Source organism: Ursus americanus, chromosome 23, assembly GCF_024610735.1.
Source record: "Ursus americanus isolate L20-20 chromosome 23, mUrsAme1.1.p, whole genome shotgun sequence".
Lineage (NCBI taxonomy): Eukaryota > Metazoa > Chordata > Mammalia > Carnivora > Ursidae > Ursus > Ursus americanus.
In genome coordinates this window covers 12,757,341-12,783,444 of record NC_142149.1, presented here as the reverse complement: position 1 = coordinate 12,783,444, position 26,104 = coordinate 12,757,341, and the positions used below count along the sequence as shown (strand labels likewise).

Sequence of the window (26,104 nt, the reverse complement as noted above, 5' to 3'; positions counted from 1 at the left end):
GAGAATGCTAGCGCCTTTAGATTCTGAGCATGGGGCGTTGGGGCCACCAGGGCACGGGTTAAAGGGACTTCCCCAGGTCCAGAAATGCACACCAGGGCCCTTCTGGCCCAACACGGAGCTGCTCTGTAGAGAGCCTGGCCCCTGCGTGGTGGCAGTTATGGGAGCTTAGCTTCCACTAGACACTCCCCTCTCCTCTTCTGCTGGGTTTACACTCCCCCCAGGGAGAGCGGGAGGCATGGCAGCGCTGTGGGCGGCCATGGCTTTAAAGTCAGGCGGATCTGGACCAGAAATCCAGCCCCACCACCTCCTAGCTGGATGTCCACAGGCAAGCGACTTCTCTAAGATATAGTTTTCCAATGTGTAAAATGGGATTCCCTGGTGAGTCTGCAAAACACCCGATAGTTTGTCCTGTACCCAGCGGGTGCCTGCTGAAGGGTGCCTGGTGGTACTGGTATTTTATTGGGGCAGATGAGCAGTCTTCGAAGGGGCTGCTAGAATCCCCGGGAGGAACGGGGGAGCTCAGGACGCCCTTCAAGCTTTCTCCTCCAGCATGTCTTTAATCCTGAGCGGTCTGGCAAATTGCCTGTCACTCTGGATGGACAGCACGCAGGATAAGGGGGTTTATGGGAAATTTCTTAATGTTCCCTTTAGGCTTAGCTAACCTTGGGTTTAGCATAGGAAAGGCAGACCAGGCGTCAGCTATCACAGCTGACAGAATCCCCGTATGTTTCAACTCATTGCATTTTCCTTCTCAGGGAAAAGAGATGTCTCTGTCACTCTGACTGACACAGTGAGGGCTCTGATGATGCAGAGTCCAGCTCAAATGTAAACCAAAGGACCAAATGTAAATCACGTAAACCACGTACCAAAGTGTCCGTATAAACCATGGCTGTGCCGTAGTCAGCAGGATAGCCCTTCTTATCAACCCCTTCTTATCCAACATTTCCCTCTGAGTGAGAGAGAGCAACGGACCCAAGCAGACTGCTCCCCTGAAGCACCACGAGATCATTCCAACCTGCTCATCTGACCCCCAGCCTTAGTCCTTCCCCCACCCCAGCCCTGAATAGGAGCTGGGGGTGGGGTCAGCACATGGGAGCCACACCCGCTCAAGGGAAAGACACTCAGTCTCTAAAAAACCCTACCTTGGGACCAGGTCTGGGAGAACGGGGGGTTGGGACTGGTGCCATTATTGTTGTTGGGTTTTATTATTATTATTAGGCCTAGAAATATAAATAAATAGGCCGCTTTTTTGGTTGTAAGTACCTGGCATAAAGAATGTTTAATTTGGTCGAAGCATGCAGGTGGGTGAGGAAAACTAAAGTTAGCCTGCCTGTGGGCGCCTGGTGGCTCAGCTGGTTAAGCATCCCGACTCTTGGTTTCGGCTCAGGCCTGATCTCGGTGTTGTGAGATCGAGTCCCGAGTTAGACTCTATGCTCACTGCAGACTCTGCTTGAGACTCTCTCTCCCTCTCCCTCTCCTGTTCATGCTCTTTCTCTAAAATTAAAAAAAAAAAAATTACCCTGCCTGTGAATGACTCCAAGCAGAGCGGGAACAGCCCGCTGTGGTGAGTTTCCCTGGGCAGAAGTAACATGGCGCCTGGGATGCCCATGGGCAAGGAAGGTGGGCACAGACACCCCACTAGCGTGTGCAGGCGATCACCTGGGTCACCTTCTGTCTAGAGAGACGGAGCAGGACAGCCCAAGGGTGTGGGGGTAGCCGCACTGGCCAAGAGCTACCTCGGAGGCCAGTCCTGCCTCCAGCCCACCAGCTCTTCTCTGCCTGGCACCATGCAACCTACTCTGGACACCTGTGGTAGGACACCCACAAAACATCCCACTTTCCCTAGTAAGCGATCCATACATGCGGCTGAGTTCTGGCCAAGGAGGTCTTTGTAACGAAAGCAGACATGGCAGGGTTTCTGCTCCGGGCTGCAAACTGCACACCTCCGGGGGGCCCCACTCTGAATTTCCTCTGGGTTCACACTCTCCAGTGTCATAGTACTCAGGACTCGAGCAGGGCACGGGTGCTGCTCCCGGATGGCTAATCGACAGCTCCCGGTGGGGCCCCCGAGGGCCGCTGCTCAGGAGAAACCACGCAGAGCATCAGAGCAGATGCGAAGGGCTCCCGGAGCTCGGGCCCCGCGGTGACAGCGGCAGCAGGAGAGTCAACCGGCCCGTCTGGTGACGCTCAAGCCCTCGCGGCAGGAGCGCTACAGGGGCTGAGTCACGGATCATCCCAGCCGCGGGCTTAAGAGCAATTCTCTCCTAAGAGAAACTCAGACAAATCGTGCCCAGGAATCCTTGTCAGGTGAGGCAGCAAGAACCTTTGCATCTGAAGACAATGAGGTCGATGCAGATGCCTCCCCCCACCGCCCACCGCCCACCGCGGCTGATGTGGAAGAAGGAATCTGGGTGGGGGGCATTCTGTGCAGGGCACCGGCTTAGCACACCTGTTTGTCTCCTGGCAAGGGAACCACCTTGGCCCAGGTGAGCTGGGCCTACTACTGAGCAAGGAAGCCACTGGCCATGAAGTGCCCTCTGTGTTCCCACTGAGAGCAGGACCCCTGGCTCCTGACGCACCCCAGACAGCATCACTTAGAACCAGAGCGTATTAGTCCTACAGGATACTCCCGGGTCAGAGTTTGCACCCTTTACCCCTTTTCTGCCGGAAAGAGAGCTATTTAATCCAGTGTGAATCATACAGGCCGGGGATGGAAGGATTCTCTGAGGCCTCTTGGGCTCACCTGTTGCGATAAGATTCCTAAGCTACAACAAAAGCCATAGGACCACGTGTCCTTGTGGCACAGCCCTGGGCTGTCACCCCGTGGTTCCATCCCTGTGTGGCCCTGAGGACGGGCGTCTCCTGGCAGCACATCCCAGGGAGGACACGTGCCCCTGACGTTCCGTGATCACGCACTGGGAGTCTACACTGCCTGATGAAGGATGGGCACTGTTTGGGAGTGAACAGCAGTAAGGATGGTGGCAGCAGCAGGCTCTGTGAGCCGGCCACCGTGTGGAATGCCTTTGCAGGCATCACTCACTCAATCCTCAAAACCACCATACGACTGACGTACATACTAGCAATCTCACTTTACAGGTGAGCTCACTGAGGTTCTATTATTAAGTGCCTTGGCCAGAGTTACAGAGCTGGGATGTGGAAGAACTGAGATTCAAGCCCAGACATCTGACCGCGGCGCTTGGCCTCTGGGCCATTCTGAGAGCTGCCGATCCCTCACTCTTGCTGTGGCAGGTGGCTGGGGAAGGATGGTTCCCCCGCGCTGCTGCTGGTAGGGCTGAGTGGGAGGTGCTCAGCTGCAGGTCCACCCACACCTAAAGAGGGCTCGACTGGGGTGGCGGGGGCGAGGGGGTATGTGGGAGGCCATTCTGGAATCCTGCACAATGAGTAGTGGAGTTCTGGAAAGACTGAGGGGGAGTCACTATGGCCAGAGATGTTTCAAGTCATTGTGTAGAGTGACTATCTCTAGAGACCTGGCGTGACTTCCCAGGCCTGATTTTTTTTTTTAATAATGATTTTTTATTATATTATGTTAGTCATCATACAGTACATCCCCGGTTTTCGATGTAAGGCTCGATGATTCATTAGTTGTGTATAACACCCAGTGCACCATGCAATATGTCCCAGGCCTGATTTTGATTGCTTATTTCTTGCCTCTGCCACACATCCACTGTCAGTCAGCAGGGGTCACCCAGGGACCCATGCTGATGGCGCAGCTGCCATCTTGGTCTTGCTGCGGTAGAATGGGAGCAGGTGCTCTGGGGTGTCCTGCTCCAGTGCCAGAGTGCTCCACCCTGGAGCACTTCCACTCAGATCTCACTGGTCAGAAGAGTCACACGTTCTACCAACCACGAGCGAGCCGGGCGGTACAACCCCGGCAGGTGCCAGAAGGGAGGAAGCCCCCAAGTACGTGGGGAGCAGCAGTAATGATCATCAGACTCAGGAATGCTCCCCGGAGCCCTCTGTGGAGTAAAAATCATGTGTTCCTGGGGGGAGGGGAAGGCCGGGAAACTCGCACCCACATTCCCTTCACCTCACTCTTATTTTTCTAGGAACCCTTAGGCTTGTATTATTTTCAAATAAGGATGCATAATTTGGAGTTTCTTGTTTTTCACGGACTGCTGCAAGCACTTTCTCCGTGGCTACCGGTATCCCCGGTCAGAGGCCCGCTGCAGAGCTGATCCCTCATCCGGCAGAGACGGGCTCATCTGTCCATGGGGCACACTCGCCATTGCTCCCGGGGCTGCGTTCTCATAACTCATGCTACTATCGACACCGCCGTGCGTGTCTTTTTTCTCTTCTCTGAATCCCTTCCTAAGAAAATCGTCCCAGGTGTGGGCTTACGCAGCCGAAGGATGTGAGCATTTTTATGGCTCTCGGTAAGTCTTTTTTTTTTTTTTAAAGATTTTATTTATTTATTCGACAGAGATAGAGACAGCCAGCGAGAGAGGGAACACAAGCAGGGGGAGTGGGAGAGGAAGAAGCAGGCTCATAGCAGAGGAGCCTGATGTGGGGCTCGATCCCATAACGCTGGGATCACGCCCTGAGCCGAAGGCAGATGCTTAACCGCTGTGCCACCCAGGCGCCCCTGTTGGTAAGTCTTGCCACGTCACCCTGGGAGCATTCTTACAGGCAATTGCTGCTCAGGCCTTGGGGCTGAAGGCAGGTCAAGGGTGAAGTTATAATTATATTCATTGTCCTTCCCAGTCACATCGGCTACTGAGCCTGGGGACGACAGGAGGTGAGGTCTGTCACCATTCTGGATTTGCTTCTCTCCCCTCTTTCTCACATTCCCATGATTATTTTTAAATTTCTACAAATCTGGGCTTAGCGTCTCCGGCTAAGCTGCGTGTCAAACACAGTCTTGGCTTGGTGTAAGAATGTTCTGAACCAGAGGTGTTCTCCTTAGCAATATGCAATTTGTGAATTTTAGACAAATGCGGGGTGATGGTTCACTCTTTCTACAACGATTCCCAAGTCACGGACTGCCTTGTGGATGTTGGGGCCTGTCATGTTTGTCTGCAGACCGCTGGTGACCAGCGGTGGAGGGGGGAGGACACCCAAGGACAGTTCGGGCTCAAGTGCTGGGAGAAAGCACCCATGACTGACTCGTCAGGAATAAACAGAAAGCACAGATAACCCTGGCAGCAGGGGACATAAAGAGGAGAGGACTGGTCCCTCTAGGATGAATACCCGTGAACGCTTGGAGCCGCAATTCGCTCATCACAGTGCTGGGAAAATACTGTTCTTGCCCCAAAGTAATCATATTTGTCAAGCAGGCCAGGCACTGAAGAAAGACTCGGGCTATTTCTACTTACCTGCCCCCTTGGCTGCTGACAATAAATATACCAAATGAGAAGAAAATTGCAATAAACTATCTTTTCTGCTCATCTGCAGCCCTCTGTGATTAAAGAGGACAAATTTAGACCATAAGCCCACCAACAGCTTTATAATTAATCTTACTTTTCAATAACAGCATCTATTCCCTCCACCAGGTCTGGAGGCTGCTGCTGCTTCGGGGGGCTCTGGGTAACAGGCTCAGAGCCTTCATTATCCTTTCTGGGCTGACTCACCGCCCAGAAATACATTGAAATTTGCATTGAGTCACAGGGAAGACTAAGAAGTGGGTCCCGAAGTGAAAACACTGTGTTGGAGGCAGGCACAGTTGAGGATATAGAAGAACAATGGCTGGGGACGCCTTTAAGACGTCACATTTAATGAGTGTCACCATTTTCAAGAGAGATCATGAAAACTGGAAGGGATCCAATCGGGCAGGCTAATGGAGTCTGAGAAGCGGGATGGGAAATGGGTATGTGCCAGAATGTTCACGGAAGCACTGGGTGTGGGGAGACCACCTGCAGGTCGGGGCCTCAGGGACAATAGGCAAGTGAGGCAAGATTTTTAAAAAGCACCCAAAGGGGATTTCCCTGCAGGAGGGCGGTGCTTCCTGAGCTCTCCTCTAGGGAATGAGGTCCCGGGCTTGGAGAGGAAGGAAGATGGGGAGAGGAGTACAGTATGTGTGTGAGGGGCCATGAGACTTCTGAAGTCCTAGTCTCCTGCCGGCCAATGAAAGCTCAGCTCATCTGATCTCTTGTAAAGTGCCCTTGGAAACAGATCCCATTTCCACCCAACCAGTTTCTTTTGTTGGCATATGCAAATGTGATTCAGTGAAAACAGGGTTTGTTTCTGGACTCAAGAGTCAGAACATGCAAATGGGATCAAGAAGGGGAACTCAGTTTTCTGTGCTTTCACAAGAAACAGCATGGCTCCCAGGGAGCTGATAATTCAGTCAAATTTTATTGTTAAAATTCTAAAGAGGGGAAATTAACTCAAGGGGCAGACAACTCGCTGTTGTCTCACTGACAGTGGTCTGAATGACCTGCTTTTGCATGCTTACAAATGGGGGTATTTGGCCTGAGATGGACATTTTTTGGGGGGTTAAAAACCTAAATTAATAATTACCAACCATTTTACTATCAATCAAGTCTTAACATCACTTCTCAGTTAACAACCGAACGTAGGATAGTACCTTGAATTTTGTGATTTCTAAGAGACTACTTCAGTATCTAAAAGATGTAAGACAATGAAAGAGACATAAAGGAGAGCTCACCAATGGCTTCCCATCCCAGAGGGAAAGCCAAGGGTCTGTGCTGACTTCCATGCTCACAAGACCTGGGACCCCTCTTTTCTTTCTGATATCAGGCCTCTCACTCCCTCTCTAACCCACTCTGCTCTGGCCAGACTGCTGGCTTCCCATTCCTTTCTTAAACACAGCCATACACTTCCACCCCAGGGCCTTTGCACTTGCTGTTTCCACTGCCCAGAATGTTTTCACCCCACATAAGCTCCTGGCATTCTCCAACTTTGTGCTGATCTTCACTTCAGCTCTACATGAGACCCTCCCTGGCCATCCTCGCTCCAATTTCAACCTTCCTCCAGCACTACATTTTCTTTCCTGCTTTATTACTTTTTCTCTTAGCTTATCACTAGTCTATATTTTCCTTATTTAACTCGTCTACGGTCTCTTTCTTTCTAGCTTATAGGCCGCATGAAAGTGAGGGATTTTGTCTGTTTTGTTTACAGTGAAGACCATGCACAGAGTAAGCCTTCAGCAAGGATATGTTGAGTGAGCAAATGAAGGAGTCAGTGGATGTCACCTGTCAGAAAGGGTGACTCCCGCCCCAGAACAAAGATTCAAAGATTTCCTTGGGGGTAGCTCGGTGGCTCAACATGGGTATTTCCTTCCACTTTCTCTTACTAAAGCTTTCAGCTATGGAGGGTCCAACACCTTGACACAAGTACTTGATTGCTGGGAATTATAAAAAGTTGCCCACGACAGAGTTGTTTTTCGGTAAAATGGTAGAGATCTGGTAGATGTTCACACAACCTTCCAGGGCTCACAGGTACACTAAACTCCCCCCACCGCCTCCCCCAGCCCTTGGCATCCCAGTGGGGCCACGTGGCCAGTAGGCTGTAGAAAGGAGTGATATATGCCACCTCTAGGCCTGGCCCCTAAAACATTCCGTGCAACTTCTGCTCTCTCTTCATTGGCCAGTTGAGGGTTCACTAAAGGAATCCGAGGTCCTAAAAATTGTAGGGACAATGGATGAAAGAAGTCTGGCCTTAAATGACCCTGTGGATTGGTACTCCCCACCTGCTCCCTGCCCCCCCCCCCCCAGAGCTGTGCCAAGAATGTAAAATAAATCCGTGTTGTGTGTTAAACCACTGAGGCTTTCTGGGGTTGCTTGTTAAAGCAGAGAGTGTGATTTGCCCCAATGCTACAGATATTAAGGCCATATATTAAAGAAGTGCCAGCTTCGGCATCATTCCCCCGCTTATCTGATGGATGTTGCGTTCCTAAGAGAAACCTCATCTGTCTTTTTGTTATTGGAGGTTTAGCCTCGTTGGACTTTTGTGAAAATTGCAACGAACTGTCAAGGGCGCGATAAGGAGAGATGGGAAGAAGCTATTAAAGCATTTCTTCAAGTTTCACTGTCTTCTTTCTTTGCTAATAATACCGATTCCACACCCGGGCAGCAGCTGGGGTAATGTGCACGGACAAGCTTGCAGGGAACCATAACCCAACCCCAGTTTTGAGATACTGAAAACCTACGGAGGCCACTGTCGTCCTCGACGTGCAGGGCCTTTTGTGTTTAATATGAAAGCTACACTGCCGATGCTCTGGGTTTCGGCTCTCAGTTTGGGGTTTTTATGACCAGAGATAATTGCTGTGCCTGTTGAATATAACTCACTTTCAAGGGAGCGGGGGAGGGGGATGGAATCTCTCCCTCTTTCACCTGGGTCAGGGAAGTCGGAGCAGCATCAGCTGCTGGGTCCCGCTATCGTGGCCCAAACAGAGCCAAAGTAGTCACATTATCCAGCAATAAACAAGTACCAAAACGTACGTTACCTGCCCGGCTAGCATTTCATACAACAGGACGCCATAGGCCCACCAGTCCACGGATTTTCCATACGGCTGATATGCGATTATCTGCGTGAAAACACATGCATCAATTACATTTAGTGGCGAATCAAAAGGCCCGTGTGGGAACAGGTAAGTCAAGCGTGTAGGCCTTTCCGCACGGAGGGGAGAGGGAACCGCAAACCACACACACTGGGAACCACCTCCCTGTGACTCGTTGCCCAAAACCTGCTTGGGGCTGCTCCTTCGAACCCACCTGGAGAAGCCACAGCACTGTCTGCACGTAGATGTAATTATGCTCCATGGTGAAAAATATTTGGACAGTGAGGTGGATTTCATTTTTGGACAAAGCCGGGGGTCCTTCAGACCAAGGGTCGGATAAATAAGATAATCAAACTATGTAACAGAAGTTTGCTGAAAGTAAAGAAGATGACCGTGGTGATAACTATCTGCTGAAGTTTCAAAACATTTTGAAAGAGACGTAATTTCATCAAACGTCGTATTTGAGCCTTGTCTGAATCTTGACTCAAACCAAACCAACTGTAAAAAAGAAGTCAGGAACACTAAAATGTGGTCCCGATATTAGATGATATTAAGAGATGACCACTAATTTGGTGAGGCGGGAAAATGGTATGGTGATTCGTATTAAAGTGTATGATGATTGTATTAATGAGTGAGACGCACGAGAGATGAAGTATTTACAGGTGAGGAGATGTGACAGCTGAGATTTGTTTTGAATACTCGAGCAAACTACTTGAGCAATACTACTTTCAATACTTGAGGAACAGATGAAATGAGCTGGCAAAATGCAGGGAGATGATAAAGGTGGGTGATGGTCCACAGTGACCTGTCCCCCGACCGCTACCCTTTACCTTTGTGGCTCCCAGAAGTACTAGAATAATTCTATGACCTGCCCTCGTGGAAGGGGGTAATACTGATCGGAATTTCTAAGCACGATACAGGTCATTAAAACACTGGCATTGGTGCCTAAGGCACACAGTCCCCCAACCTATGGATCATGCCCCAGGATTCGAGCCGAAGACATCCGAACAGGTGCTCCGCATGACCATTCTGCCATTTTGTGACTGTGAAATGCTCTAGGATATTTTTTTAATGGCCCACGATGTCTAATGAAATGTCTTGGGGAACACAAACCAACCTGCATGTCTCTTCCTCTCCATTTGTTTAATGCATTACTAATATTTCTCCTTGTAGAATGAGAAACACAAGCTCCTGGGGCTTGTCTCGATGTGGGAGGCAACAAGGGGGTACACGTTTGGATCTGGCAGCTTTGTAACTCCTTTTCTGGACAAGCAAATGATAACCAGGGGAAGCTACAAGGAGGCCTCCATTTCTTTTTAAAACTACATTTGTTCTTTTTTGAAAACTTGGAAAATGCACACACCAACAGAACAAAAAAACCTTACCAAAAGGAGCTTGTGTGCATTACCTGATGAGGTGAAAAATGAGGCTCGCTATTCTGGTTCCAAGACAAGAAATGACTGGATCAAAGCCTGTCTTGACAGAGTAGAACAACAACAGAAAGCTCTTGGGGAGAGTAAGAAAGTACCCTTGTTAAGCACCTACTATGTATCAGACATGCTGAGCACATTCTGCAGAATCCAGTGCGGGAGAAACAATGACTCTTCCCATTTTATAGGTGGGAAAGCTGACGTAGCAAGAAGTTTCAGAGACCCGCCGCCCAGAGCCAATCAGCTCATGAGTGGTGCTCTGGATACTGACATTTTTGTTTTAAAAACACAGTTTATGGCTGTCAAATATATGTAATCACTCATACTGAGATTAATAAAATATTAATCAAAGGGCTTTGAGGATTAAAGAGGTTTAAAACCATTTCAGTTGTTGTAGCCGTATTTCAAAAGCACTTGAATAAAATTTGTTCCTGTAACTATGTTAAAACCAGTCCTGGCAACCTATTTTCATTAATCAGTGTTTTAGTGACTCCGTTGTTAACACGGACGGAGCTGGGGCACTGTGCTGCTGTGGGAGTTATCAGGCTGGGGAATGGAGACGGCTGAACGAGGGAGGTCACGCTGTATTTCGTATCCCGTATTCTACAAATATCTGAGCAGTCTTACCAGTCAGACCCCTCCCCTACCTGGGTGGTAGAAAACGCCATCCGAGTTTGGAAAGCTGTCAGAGGTCAAGGGTAGGGAAACCCTGGGTCTGGTCAGAATGATTCAAAAATCCTAAAGGCCATGGCCACCTGAAGATTTTTTTTTTCTTGACTCTTTTATCAACTTTGGTCCAACTTCATTTTTATTTTCTGTTTGCAAAGCATTAAGCTCTCTTGACTCCTGCTGATAACACCCTCTCCTTCCAAGGCTTACCAAAGGAGAATGCCAAGTGCCAACGGCTCCTTTTTCTTGGCGATAGCATTCGGCAATCCCTCAAGCCCGCCAGCTCAGCTACTGGGCCGAGATGACAAAGTCATGCCGAATACTGCTGTGCTTTCAATGGTAATAACAGGATGGGGTGGGAAATTCAGCTGGGGCATTTCTTCTTGGAGAAGCTCACAACGTGTCACCCCTGACTTACACGCTAGATGAAATGGGACGGTCCAAAGATCTAAGTTTCAAGGTCTAGGGGTGCAACCTTACCACTGCAAATTCATTTTTACAATGAAGCATGCTTTCCCCTCAATGACGAGCTGCTATTAATAAATACCTCCAACGATCCAAAAATCTCACTGCAAAAGGGACACTGCATTAGCCCCATTTGAAGATAAACATTTAGATACACATGATTTAGGATGTTGGTTACACTGTCCCTTGTGAGCTGTCTAGACCTACCCCGTATGTGGCTACTGAGCATTTGAAAAGTGGCTAGTACAAACGGAGATGTGCTCTAGGTGGGAAATACACATCAGATTCTGAAGACTTAGGACCCCAGTCACAAAATATCTCAATTCATATTTTGGATATTTTGGGTTAAAAAAAATATATTAGGCTTAATTTCACCTGTTTCTTAAAATTTTTTAACTTTAAAAAAATGTGTTTGCTAGGGGGTGCCTGGCTGGCTCAGTGGGTAGAGCCCACAACTCTTGATCTTGGGGTTTTGAGTTCGAGCCCCATGTTGGGTGTAGAGATTCCTTCAATCAATCAATCAATCAATCTTTAGGAAAAAAACACACACATACACAAAAATGGGGCTGCTAAATGCAATTTGACCTGCATTTTGTTTCTGCTGGACAGTACTGGTCTACACCCTTCTCACGGGCTCCTACAACCCATTCTGGTTCCTGGGCTCCTGTTGGCCTAGGGAGCCAGCTTTGGGCTGAGGACCAGACTCAGAGGCCACAGAATGGATGGTGAGGCTCCCTTGTTTTTGTCCCCACTGGGGACAGGAGCAGGTGTCTCTGGGACTCACGGGCCAACGGAGGCTTGCAGCCAAGCCTGGGGGGCTGCAACGGCAATTTGGTCTCCCATAGCAGAGAACCTCACAAAAGAGAGGCAGACTTGGCAAGAAGGGCTCCAGTTGGCAGGTCTCCCTGCAGCACATGGGAGGGTGAACTTTAGCTTCAGAGACAGACCCCCAACAGGGCCACTGTCATTCCGCTTTACTGCTGTTTGTCATTATGATCATTATTATTATACTCACATGAGCCAATTGCTTGGGGGAGATGTCAGGATGTTTCAAATGCCTGCCTGTCTTGCAAAAATAAGATATGAATGAGCTTTCTCCCAGCCTGGGCACAGGACCAGGAATGAAAGGGGCTGGGGGTAGCTTCTCATCTCCTCCCAGGCCAGCGGCCACAGTGGCTGGAAGGACATTGCTCTGAAACCACCCACCTTTCCACCCTCTGCCAGGGCTACATACTTAAAGGCCTCCCAAAGAGGACGGGGCTTCAGAAACTCTTTGGGGGGCGGGCGGTACAGTAAGGTTTTAGATGCTATTGGCAATAGCAACAATGATTGTAACGTCACCATCGCAACACTATGTGCCAGGCTCCTTAGCTCTGCCAGCTCACTTAGCCGTCCTGAGACTTATGAGGTAGGAGCACCCATTTCAAAGATGAGGAAATGAGACACAGAGAGGTGAACTAGCTTGCCCGAGGTCATACAGCGAGTAAGTAGCAATGCTGGGATTTGAACTCTGGTCATCTGGACTTGGCATCCACACTTCTGACCATTTTTCTAAACCCAAAGTTCATCAGCCCACGACCCAGTGTGGTTCCCTAGACAGCTATGGTGGGAACTGGCCCCAAAAGGGTTTGCTCAAAAGCTTAGCAGGATCAAAGTTGCCAAGATGTCCACTTCACTCGGGAACTCTGGCTCTGGAAGATTTGTCTTAAGGGGACACGTGTGTTGGGGCACCTGGGTGGCTCAGTCGTTAAGTGTCTGCCTTCGGCTCAGGGCGTGATCCCGGTGTTCTGGGATCGAGCACCGCATCGGGCTCCTCTGCTGGGAGCCTGCTTCTTCCTCTCCCACCCCCCCTGCTTGTGTTCCCTCTCTCGCTGACTGTCTGTCAAATAAATAAATAAATCTTTAAAAAAAAGGGGGGGGGGAACATGTGTGTGTCCCACATGTGTGCGAGAAGACTCACCCTCCCATTCCTGGTTGTACCTTGACTGGACTCCACTCTTCATTTTCACATTACATTTACTCGCCAACCCCCACCCCCCAAGAACCCGCCCTAATGAACGGCCGAGCTCAGAGGGCTCTTCCCAGGTTGCCGTTACAAATTAACACTGGCCTTTATGCATAGAACATGCTCGAGTCCTGTTACTGTCTCAGGGAAACAAAATTTTCTCTTCCTTTGATCAAAAATAAAACTATTTTACTTCAACAAAAAAATTAGGTTGTTTTGAAAACCATCTTAAGTTCCTGACGACAGAACATGGGCCACGAGAGGCCTACTTTATGCGCACGGTCAAGAACACTGACCTGTCGAAACAGTACCATTTGGGTAAAAAGACGAGCGGCAGTGTCTCCTAGGTGTTCTGTCCTGACTGGGACCGTGAGTTCGCGAACTGTCTGCTCCCCTACCTCCTCTGGGGCCCACAGACCTCAGCCTCCACGCAGCTCCTGGAGCCTCTGCTGCACCCCACTGAAACTGCTTATCTGCCCTCCCTTGACCCCAGACTCTTCCCCAGCAGGGCCGGACCACCGCCCTGCGCACGCAGCACCGGGACGCCGCCCAGCAGCTAGTGTGGCAGAAACGTGTGCGAGTGGATCTCACCCGAGCCCAAACCGTGGCACCACCCACCTCTTAGGTGCAACATCAAATGGCTGGATTGCCAAGGCTGGAGGGACCCTTACAGGTGCTTTACAAGTATCCTCCGGATTCTGGAAAGGAACCTAAGGTTCAGAGTAGCTAAGTGGCTTGCTCGAAGGTCCCTGGGCTGGTTCGTGACAAGGTCTCCTGCCTGTGTCCCCTTTCTGCAGCACCAGGCTTGGACCAGAGTTCGAGAAACAGGAAAGCTTCATGATGGGTGAGGGGGAGGCACCCCCACCTCTCAGCCCAAGAGGCTTCCCTGTCAAACACCGTTTGGGTGGTGTATCCAAGCCCAGAACACCAGTAGCCACCGCGCAGGAAGCAGACTGCAATGTGAACGCTCTGAACCTGACTTCTGGAGACCAGCTCTGCCATGGGAGAGCTGTGTGACCTTCAGCAAGTTGCTCAGCCTCTCTGAGTTTCTGCTTCCTCAGCTGGGATACTGGAATTTCAGCACCCACCTGGTAGGCGCACGGCAGGGGATAAAACAGCATTTCGTATAATAAAATGTGTTTATTGCAGGTGAGTTGACCGTAATAACATCGGAAGTAAGAACTGGGCCCCAGGCACGGCAGGCTGGTGAAAATGAATCAAGGCAGTGAAGTTAAACCCGGCTCACAGGAGGACAAAGGAAACATTCTGCTAGAAGAGATTACATGCATAATATGTATTAAACACCCTGAAATGATTGTTGGCACCTGGCAATTCTCATCAACGCTGAACTTTCCATTCATTCTTTCAGCAAATATTAGCTTCCTATGTGCTGGACACTGCTCGAGGCAGGGGGTATGTAAATCAATAAAATAGATTTTAAAATCCCCCTCTTGTGCAATTACATTAATTTTTAGTAGAGCAGTAAAACCTCAGGTTTTTCTTTTTTCATCCACATCCCGTCCCACTTCCTCACCCCCACTGTTTATGGCAAATTGTACATTTGTTTGGGCTGGGCACTCTGCTAGGCACAGGGATTGTGACTCCAACTAGGGAGACAGGAAAACAGATAAATTAAAATGCAATGCCTTACATCAGGGATCTTTGTACATCACATGAGAAATACCTGCAATCTTTGAAATCTTTGGACAAAAGGCATGACATAAGTATAAAGAAAATTGCCACAAGGTGAAAATGGAAAGTCTGGAGTCCAAAGCATATATTTTCTATGTAGACAGAAATTGCAGCTCTACCTAGAACTGGAGAGAACAGGAAGTGATTTCTCTAATGGCACTAAAAGTGCTTTATAATCTATTCATAGTACCCACCTCTTCTACTCCCTGGTTGTTCACTTTAGAAGAACAGAAAGCAAACAGCAGGACAACCTAAGTCCTGCTCTCCCAAAATGTCAGGAGAGGAACAACGAGCACAAAAATGGTTTGTAATGATTAACGCTGGCTTTAAAGACAAGGGGAAGAAAGGAAGAAAGGAAAGAGGGAGGGAGGGAGGGAGGGAGAAGCAAAGCTCAGAGCCTGGTGATTATAGACCCCATTCCCAGCACCATCCCAGACTTTCATGTAGCACAGAAAGGCCAGAGGTGCTATATATATTTTTTTCTTTCTTTTTTTGTTTTTGAGAGAGAGAGAGAGAGAGAGAGAGAGAGTGAGCGTGTGGGGTGGGGTGGAGAGGGGCAGAAGCAGAGAGAGAATCTCAAGCAGGCTCTATACCCAGCATGAAGTCAGACGTGGGGCTTGATCTCACAACCCTGGGATCACAACCTAAGCCAAAATCAAGAGTTGGGATGCTTAACCAACTGAGCCACCCAGGCGCCCCTATATGTTTTTTTAATAATTTTTTTTAAAGAGAAGTTTTGGGTTCACAGCAAAACTGAGTGGAACGTAGAGAGTTCCCATAGGCCCCGTGCGCTGCTATGGAAACCCCTCACCAGAGCAGCACTTTCGTTACAACTGATAAGCTGCGTGGCTACATCCTCATCCTCCACGGCTCACGTTTGGGTTCACTCTTGGCGCCGTACATTCTACGGGTTTTTGAAAATGTTTCGTGACATGTATCGAACACTTTGCTATTATACAGAATTTCACTGCCCCCAACGTCCTCTGTTCCGCCTGGTTAGCCCTCCCTCTCCACTAACCCATGGCTACTGCTCATCTTTTTTACTGTCTCCGTACGTGTTGCCCTTCCCACCGTGTGCCGTGGGCAGAATCAGACAGCACACAGCCCTTTCCGGTTGGCTTCTCTCGCTTAGCAAAATGCACTTAAGGTTCCTCCGGGTCTTCTCATGGCTTGACGGTTCATTTCTCTTCCGTGCTGAATAATACTCCATCATGTAGCCATTCACCTGCTGAAGGACACCGCGGCTGCTCCCACGTTTGGTAGTTACGCATAGAGCTGCTACAGACATCCGTGTGCAGGTTTTTTTGTGCGGACATAAGTTTTCAATTCACGTGGGCAAATGCCTAGGAGCACGACTGCTGGATCGTATGGTAAAGGCTATGTTTAGCTTTGTGAGAAACCGCCAAACTATCTTCCAGAGGGGCGGGGCGAATTCTGAGGGAGCCACGAGGAAAACTGAATGAAGTGCCCGCCTCTCCAGGCTGCAGAAAGCCGCCCCTGCGCCTGGCGTTCCTCTGACTCCAGGATGCGGGCTGCGGAGCTGTGGGACGTGGTCTTCTGTGACCCTCGGAGCAGGCATTAGCACTGCGTTACACGTGGGAAAGTGTTCCCGTTTCAAGTCTCTGTGATTCTTCCAAGGAAGCGCTAATCTCTGCTGGGGCTAATCTCTCTCTAGCTCCTGGATAACACGGGCTGGTCACGGAAGAAATTAGGGCGGTGACAATGAGATGGGGCTGGGAAAACGTCCTCCTAATGGACTTGCTTACTCGACCTCTTCAGTGCGACTTCTGTAATCCCCCGTCACGCTGAAGAAACCAAACACCTGTTTAGACACTCTCCTCCCAACCTGATGTTTTCTAGAACCTTCTCCACAGCAAGATACACCGTGATACTAATGGTAACAGAGGTCGCATTGGAATCCAAGCTACCGGGGACAAAGCCCTTGGATGCATTGTGCTGGGCGCCACTTCTGCTGACCACTGGGGAAGTCGAGGCACGAGCAAGCGTCAGTGCAGTAATGCACAGTGGGAACACAGCAGAGGCGGGACTCAACCTGGCCCTTGCATTCCCGCCCTCCTGGTGCCCCCTCTGCAAGCAGGAGCTGGGAATGGGACAAGGACATCTGAGAGATTGCCTCTGACCTTGAGACTTGAATCATTCCTCCTTCCTGTTCTGCTTGATAAGGGGGACGAGGGTGTTGACCGTGAATAGATAAAATATGTTTTGGTGTACAACATAATTTACCCAGACTAAATGTAGGAGTATATACTGGTCTAGGTCAGGTCCATGTCTCACATTTGGAGGGGGTGACAGGGTCACTGGAACAAGAGTGACTGAGGCCCACATACCAGATATCTGAACACACATGACCGATCAAGCTAACAAACTGTTAAATGTTCTCTCCTACCACCGTGACCAATATACCCTCCTGTATGAGTCAGCTCGCGTTGCCGGGACAGAATAGCACAGACGGAGTGGCTTACACCATACTCATTCATGTTCTCAGAGGCCTGGAGGCTGGAAGTCCAAGATCGAGCTACCCGTGGGCAGGGCTGGTTTCTGACAGGCCTCTCTTCTTGGCTACAGCCAGGCTCCTTCCCCATGTGTCTCCCCCAGCCTTTTCTCTGTGCGGGGGCACTCCTGCTGTCTCCTGGTCTTCTGGTAAGGACACCAGTCCTACCAGATCAGGGCCCCACCCTAATGACCTCATTTAACCTTCTTTACTTCCTTAAAGGCCCTATATCTTTACATGCAAATGGGGGGTTAGGGAGTGACATGAATTTTGAGGGGACGTAAGTTAGTCCATAATACTTCTCAACAACCTGGAGGGGGAGGTCGACTTTAGAATTCACAGACCCCTTAGATTCCACTCCGGTACTAGGAGACCTGGCCCACTCCCCTTTTCTTCTCAGTCCTTTGTCACATCTATGCGCCCCGGCCCGCACATCCATACTCTGTCCCGCCGTGCTCTGCAAACAGCCACTGCTGGCCTCTCCTTCGGACACCGGAGTCAGGGTGGTGTCCTTTGCAAGGATGGATCTTAGGAAGGCCCATGTAGGTCATGGAAGGGACTTCTCAGGCCCGAGGGGGCATGTCGCTGTAGCCCTAGGAGGCAAGCTAAGGCTGGCAGAGGGCCAGGGGAGAACCCTTTAAAGTTGGGGGCGGCAAACTACAGCCTGCAGGTCAAATCCAGCCCACCTCCCATTTGTGTACAACCTGCCTGTGAGCAAATGTAAAACAAAAAAAAGTGTAAAAAAGACTATGAGCCTTTTGGCAAGAACAGTTGCTCGATTTTGCCTCTTGCTAAAATCTAAAATTTAGATTAGTGCAAAGCCTAAAATATTTACTCTCTAGCCCTTAGCAGAAGGAGTCTGCTGATCCCAGCTCCAAAACACAGGGCAGAGGCTCCTCTTGCCTGGGTCCTCAGCACCTTTGAGATTTGCCCTTTCTGGGGTGCCGTGTTGAGGAGCCTTCCATTGGCCAACACAGAGCTCAAAACCGGCTGCTCCCAAAACTGGTCACAGTGACCCCCTCCTATCCTGTATGCCTCCTGCAGGGTGGCAATGCCACTCCCCCCACCCCCGAACATTGAACATTTCTAATAACTCCCTTAGAATCTGGGCTGGCTCTGGCACTTGCTTTGACCCACGTAATGTGGTTGCTGTTAAGCTCCAGGTGCAGCTTAAGTGGACTTGTGGCTCCTACTCTTGCCCTCTTGGGAGCTAGCCACCATGCTGAGAAGCTCTGGATAAACTGGGGGGGACAGACCTCAAGGAGGTGGACATTCAGTCTGCATGAGGCCAACACAGGGTAAGATGGGATCCGTGCAGAATCAAATGTATTGTCATCATCCCGCTAGTCCCCCTTTAAGTGTTTCTCGAACTCAGCCACTGTACCCTTATTACTGGCCTCTCTCAGGGTGGTGGGTAAGGATGGCTGGTGCCGGGGAAGCAGACAAGATCCACAGCACGGTGCCCACTTGGGACCCTCCTCACCTCAGGCTGCCTCTGCCGAAGAGGGAGCGTTGCGAACGTTCACGGTGTTTCTAAACCAAAGAACTACTTGTGCAGTAAAGGAATGACCTAGGAGTTAGGAAGAAATCTTGGGCCGGTGGGAGCGTTATTAGCTGGAATGAAGGGCTTTCCAGAACAGGGAGATCTCATAGCCTGGAAGTCTTTCCAGATCTGTTTGGTAACAGGGCAGTAAGTGAAAGCCCGAAGTGGGGGGGGGGGGGGAGGGAAACCTGGCTGCTGGTGACATTAGGGCCGCAGATCTGCACTTTGGGGCCCAGGGTCCTGCCCTGCCACTTGCTATCCATGAGCCTCAGACAAGTGACCTGACCTCTCCATGTCTCCTTTCCCTTGTCTGTAAACCTTACCTCCAAGGACTATGGTAAGGTTTCAACGAGACAACAGATACAAGCACTTAGTACATGCTAGGAAATGAGTAAGTATTGGTTATTGCTCTCAAGATACACCCCCCAACCCATGGCAAAGTAAAAAGTGAAATAAGATTTTAGAAATCTCTGACCCATTTTTACAGGATTTAAACAAATCCCCAAATGAAAGGCCAGTGAATGCAGCCACAGCACGCTGGGAGTAAGCACTCAGAGCATTAGTGGGGCTCTGCAAACAAGAGATGGGGTCATGAGAGTAGCGAGAGCGAGGCACGCTCGGGGTACACCTGAGCCGACACCTGCAGTCCCCTCCCTTGTCTCGGGATAGCAGCCACTGCTGTGAGAAGCAGACCGGCCCCGGGTTCAAGGCCCAGCTCTGTCCTGAAGTGGGGCCACGGGAAAAATGACCAAATCTCTTTGTACCTCGGGTTCGTCATCTGGAAAACAGAGCCAATGACACCAACTTTGTAGAGCTGCTCTGCCGATTAAACAAAACCAGACCAAGTCAGTGAGGCACTCCACCCTGGGTCCTGCTCACCCACAAGGGTTATCTCTGGAGGAAGAACCGGAAGGAAGTCAGGAAGAAGGACAGGGTCACAGATGCCTCATGGACCGCAATGTCACAGAGGAGGCCACGTGCCCCAGAGAACAGAATGCTGATGAAACCCCAAGGCCAGGTGAGCTAAGAGCCGCAGGCAGATCGTAACAAAACCAATGTAATTGCTAGAAAAGATCCGAGGAGAGTTACATAATTTAAGGAAGAACCCAAGGGAAAGCCTGGCCTTGGCTCTTTAAATATTTCTTGGAGGGAAGGCAGCTGCTTCATGTTCTCTTGCAAAGCCGGAGGCATTGGACTGTGACTTTATACAGAGGGAAATTGGCCTCTGAAAGAAAACAAGCCACCTTCGGCTTATCATTGTCCTTCTTTAATCAGTGCTTTGCTTGGCCCGCGCTTGCTTGGCGTGGGGCCGGGGTTCAGAAGTGCTGATCCCACAGAAGCCCCCGCTGACGCTGACTGGCTGGTCTCCCCCTCATTCCCCCGTTCTTCTCAGCTGGGCAAGTGCTAATTTACTGCCTGGCTGCATGCATCTCGCGTGTTTTCTCGTTTAACTTTTAGACCCTCTTTTATTCTCCATCCTTCTCTCCACCCCTTTCCCCAAAGGCCAGGAAATGTCTCCGGGGGTGTCAATATTCTGGGACTTTGGGCAGTCTGGGGGGTCCAGGCTGACGTCCCACACCTCAGACACTCTGGTCCCCCAGCGCACCAGCTCTTGTGGGTTGGTGGCGTGAGGCACGTGGCTGTCCCCCACAGCCCGTCTCCTGCCACCAGCCTCAGTCTCCTCCCTGGTGGCAGCCTTGGGAATCATCTTTCCAATGCCTGCCCAGGTTCTTGACCTCTCACTCCCCCAGCCTTCAGCTCTGTTCTGTTGCCAGCCCCCTCCTCCACGCTGCACCTGTTCATCCCAGACCCACCCCGGCCGCCGGGCGCCGCTCCAGACCCTGGGCTAGGGGCTCTGCAGTAAACCAAAGACAAGGATCCTGCTGTGGGGGGATGAGTGGGCTAGCGAAACACACACACGAGTGCACGGTGATGTGCTCCGTCAGAGGGTGCAAGGAGGGCAGGGCAGGGACCGGAGGTCTGTAGGTCTGAACAGAGTCACAGGAAAGACAGCCTCCTGGAGGTGACATCTGAGCGGAGGTGCAGGAGGAATCCCCGCTGCCGGGGCAGGATATCCCAGGTGGCAGGCGTGAGAAGAGCAAAAGTTTGGGGAGTGGTAGGAAGCCAGTGCGGGGGGGTCTGGAGAGACAGGGGTGGAGGGTGAGGTGAGAGATGAGGTTAGGGAGGGAAAGGGGGGGGGCAGACAACAAAGGGTCTTGGGCTTCTCCAAGATGCCTAATTCAGAAACGAACCCCCTCCTCAGCCCTTGTGGCCATGTCCTCCTGCCCTTCTGTCACTCTCCTCCCCCACTCCGCCTCTGCTCCCCCCACTGAGCCTAGTCTCAATACTCTTTAGGACCAGGCCCTCAATCCCCCTATTCTGACAGACACTCAGCCCCCCTCTGGCCCCAAGCACCGGTTCCCTCCCTGCTCAGTCACTTCCAGGAGCCTTGGGCAGGTCACTGCGTGTGGATGTGGGGACAGCACACCTCCCACCCCCAGACCCCCGCCCCAGCCTTCCTGGCCTCGCCCTTGGAAAATGCAAGCCAGCCAGCGAGGACGACTTCAGCTTTCTTCCTTCCTCCTGCTTCCTTAGCCTGTTCCCTCCGGGCCTGCGGTATGCCCTCTCTCTGCATCTTCACTTTCCCTCTTTCTGGGCATCTTCCGCTCGGCCTAGAAACATGCTCAGGTCTTCCCGGCCTTGTTGACGCTTCCTTCACGCTGCTTCCCTAGGAGTGACCATTCACCCCGTCCATTTACCATCCGTTCCCCAGGACGTGGTTCCAGCCTGGCTGCTGATGCTCGCACTCAGCTCCATGTCATCCAGCTTCCGCTGCACCGTTAGTATGTGCTCTCAGGGATGGCTGGTTCCCTGTGGCCGGAACCCCTCCCCTCCTCCTCCCCCCCAGCTCCTTGACCTCCACGGTCCCCGGCCATCTCTGAACTCATGAGCACTCAATTTCCTTGGTATCCAAAACTCTATGGCTCTCTGGACACACCTTGGTCTCCCCTCTTTCCTCCCATTCCTCAAATGTGGCTCCCCCCAGACACGACCCTTGACCCCCTCCAGAAAAGGTCACAGCTGGTGGCCCACTGGCTGGATCTTACTGATGTACACTTCTCTTAATATATATTAGACCCAATTTTGAACAAGTAGGGAAGTTTTACATAAAAATGCAGACTTCTGGCGGCGGTCATAGGCAGGACTGGACTGCCCTTCCCGTGGGGATGGAAGAAGAGGTCATGGCCCCCTAGGAAGGGCCTCCAGCTCTCTGAGCCCATCCAGCCCCCAGCACTTGCAGGAGGCTGCACGTCTGCGTATGGCCAGCTCGCTGCAGCACCGGCATGTGTGCCCATAGACCGTTCCCTAGTTCCCTTTGCCGTGTTGGGGCGCCATCTGTCCTTGCCAAGGGGAACGCTGTCTCATCCGCGTCTCTCAGGCTACAGCTCTCCTGGGCGGCAGTGGCCTCCAGCCCCAGGCCCCCTCACAGGCCCCGCTGGGCTCCATTCTCCTGCCGAGCACACCAGGCTCTTAGCAGGTGCCCTGAATATCTGGCGGGTTGCTGCCACGTGTGGGAGAGGGGCTTCGGTGTTGGTGCTTGGCCTGTGGCTTCTGAGGGGTGTGCCCGGTAGTACCAGCGGGAAGGCAAGCCTGAGTTGTTGACTGCGATAGAGACATCTGTGACTCAGGTCCCCGGTTCCGGCTGAGCGACTATCTTCTCCTAAAAGATGTTACTTGTGTTACACAGTATCTCAGCGCTCATTGTGAACTGCTCGTTTGCTTGGGGAGCTTTCTCTTCTCTCTGGACATGGAGCAGTAGCTGGCAAGAATATACGTCTGGGTGCTCTAGAGTCAGAACGTCTCAGGTCCAAAGCCCGCCTCTGCCTGTGACCAGCTGTATGACCCTGGGCAAGTCACTGAGCTCTGCTCATGGATGCAATGGGACAAAGCAGATGTGCTCGGCGGACTTGGTACAGAGTAGACAGTCCCTATATCACGCATGTGGTCTAACGTGCCCCCACCACAGCAAGGGCTCCGCACGGCACATTTTCCAAAGGCTCTGCTCCGGCTGCAGCAGGAGCTGCTCAGAGGGGCGCCGGCCACAAGCAGACCCGTCCCTGCTGTATCTCTCCGCCCAGGAAGTGGGCCATGCTAGCATTCGGAGCCTGGTGCTTAGCTGCAGGGAGGGACCTGACCTGCCACGGGACTTCACACGCCCCAAATCACTTTCAGATGGGGGATTCAACCCCGGCGAAGCTTCTGTGCGTCCTTCTCAGGGACTCGTGCTGACCCTGAAGAATTCTTTCTGTGTCAAGGCACTGAGTTCCCGTGAGGCCGGGTCCAGGAATTAGCTTCTGATGAGCGCCCCCTTTTGTGGGTGTCCAACTCAACTCCAAAATCCCATCTGTTAGTGACATTTTCTGCCTTAGCTCATCTTCCCTGCTTAAGGAGATGCCACGATATTAATCCATTTTGAGGGTTTTAAACAAACAGCCATGAATATTTAAGCCTCTGCTTTGCCCATTAGGGAAAATGCCAGCCAAGATAATTATTTTTGCCTCTGCCTGACGGAACAATTTACACAGAGGACAGGATTATGTTAACCTCCGAGCAAACTCAGAAACTTTGAACCTAGATGGTCTTCCTCTTCACTGCGATTATTCCTATGACCAGATACGCCACATTCCCGGATCCGTACGGGGAAAATGCTAGCGAAAGGTAAAACAGCTTGAATTAACTGTTTCACGTACAACAGCCAGAATTACTGATCGAGTTCCCAAAGTGATGCAACCCGAATTACCTGACAACGAAAGTCAACCTGAATCAAAACACGGATTTGGGTTTCCGTTCGCCTGAGCGTCACGTCGTCCACACTGTAAAGCATGTCAAAGGCCGGGCCCCGGTGGAGACCCTGTCCCCGTGGCACGCCGTGTGGCACAGTGAGTCTCTGAATGCGTGAGTCACGGAGACTGGAGCAGTGGTTTACTGTAGGGGTGGTACATGTGTCTGCTGGGGGCCTGAGCCTGGCAGTGAGGCCTGGTGCTGGCGCTTCTCAGTAACATGGCCTCAGACCATTACTTACTGCCTTGGGCCCCTTTTCTGAATCACACTGTGAGGACTGTTTGAGGGGGGCTGCAGCAGAAGACCGCAAGAGGCCCAGTGTGAATTGTGGCAAAGAAGTCAAGAGAACAATAACCACGGCAGGACGCCCTTGCCTGGTACCAGGCGATCCTCCAAATCATAGACGGCAACCTTAGGAGGTAGACATTATCATCCCCACTCTACGGGGGAGGAAACTGAGGCACGGAATGTTTAAGTAACCTGCCCAGGGGGTAGACGTGCACTCCATGACGATGACTAGAAAGTTCTAGAAAGTGCTCAGATGAGAAAGCCAATCTCGAAAGGTTAGGTACTGTATGACTCCATCATATGCCATTCTTGAAATGGCAAAGTTATAGGATGGAAAATAGGTAAGTTGCTGGGGGCCAGGGATGGGGACAGGAGGGAGATCACGGGGGAGGTGGGCATGGCTCTAAAAGGCGAACAGGAGGGCTGGAACTGTACTGTTTCTTGACAGTAGTGACGTTGGAGACGCAAATCTACACGTGTGATCAGGGGCACAGAACTAAACAAACATACACACAAATGAGCACGAGTTAGGAAAAAAAGCCCTAAAGTTACCAAGATGCGTTAGATGTGTATCTAGGTGTCCTTGGAGGAGGGACGTGGGACACCGTAGGAGTGTGGCAGGACGGGCCATGGCCCCTTCCCCGAAGATATGCACATCCTAGTCTGAGAACCTGGGCATATGGTAATTTTATCCGGTACAAGGGACTTGGCAGGTATGATGAAGGATCCTGGGACAGAGGGACGAGCCCGGGTAATCTGGGTGGGCCCCATGTAACCACAATGGTCCTGTGAGAGGGAGGCTGTGGGGCTGGGGCATAAAGACAGAAATGGTAAGATGTTATACCACGGACTGTAGCCACACAGAGGCCAGAAAAGTCAAGGCGACGGGACTCTCCCAGAGCTCCTGGAGGGAGTGCAGCCCGGCCAGTAACTTGACTTTGACCCAGCGAGATGGATTTTGGACTTCAGATCTCCAGAGCTGTAGGATAATAAACTTGTACTGTTTTAATCCACTAAGTGCATGGTTATTTGCTGTAGCGACGATAGGAAACCGATACAACGAAGAACATTAGGGAAAAAAAGACGACAAATGTCCTCTCTTTGGAACATTTCATCTACACGGGATGCCGTCGTCCCTGGTGACGTCACATGGCTGAAGTGTTCCTGAACACAGGAAGCTATGTGTTTGATCGCAGAGACCGGGTCCGAATGGAGATGAAGTTCAAACCACCTTTATTCCTAAAAACGCTGCCCTCCCTGTCACCACGTGTTTATAGTATCTGGCGGGTGTTATAAATGGAGCAGGCATGGCTCATAATCACGGTAGAAGGCGTCGGAATAAATCCTGCATCAGGAAGTTGTATTTTACTGTACGATCTCCCTATTCTTCATGTTTGAGAAATAGGACTATTTAAGCTCACAGTCTGCCTGGAGACAGTGAGGTGTGAGTTCTTTGGCGGTCAAACCCCGATGAAGTTAATGTATCAAGATAACATGTCGCCTTTGGCCATGTCATTGAGACTTTGAGTTTCTAAGTAAATGTTTGAAGTCTGTGTTTCCACACTGTCCGGATAGATAACAAACAAAACAAGGCATCTCTTAACAATGAGGAGAAAAATGAAGCTTTCCTTTTGGAACACGGGCTACCACGGAGGGTCTACTAGGCACAAAACACTGTGTTTGGCATTTCTGCAAGAGCAATCCTAAGGAGCATATCATCATCTCTAACTTGCCACTGCAGACACGGGGCAGGGAGGCTAAGTCACTTGCCTGAGTTCCCACAGCCTGTGAAGAATAGAGTCGGGACTGAAGCACACGTCGGTCTGACTCCCAAGCTCATGTCACACTTACTGCCGCTAAGACAAACATGTGGGCCAACAGGTTAACGACATACCACCCAAGCTGCCAACAGCGAACACGCGAGCTCTCCAAAGAGGGAAGGTCGGGCTCACTTTGAATCTGTTACCTTCCACTATGCTGGAGCTCAACTGGGAAGGACCCGTTCCATCCACGGGGCTGCGTGTGGGTAGAAAGTTGGCTACACCGTGACCCAGAGTTATAACCTGCCCAGTCACTGGCATGCAGGAAGGTTCGCAACAGGACGAAAATTACTCAGACTGTATCCTCACAGGGGTGCCTGGGTGGCTCGGTCGGTTAAGTGTCTGACTCTTGATATCGG

The 26,104-nt window shown here is 51.0% G+C and overlaps 1 protein-coding gene across 2 annotated transcripts in view; it reads right to left on the bottom strand.

The window, feature by feature from the left end:
- PRKCA (protein kinase C alpha) overlaps positions 1 to 26,104 on the bottom strand; it is a 385,206-nt gene that overhangs the window by 21,167 nt on the left and 337,935 nt on the right. For both annotated transcript variants that reach the window (XM_045814536.2, XM_045814537.2), the window contains exon 14: positions 8,426 to 8,506. In XM_045814536.2, the coding sequence (XP_045670492.1) occupies positions 8,426 to 8,506 (81 nt within the window). The remainder of the gene's footprint in view (positions 1 to 8,425; positions 8,507 to 26,104) is intronic.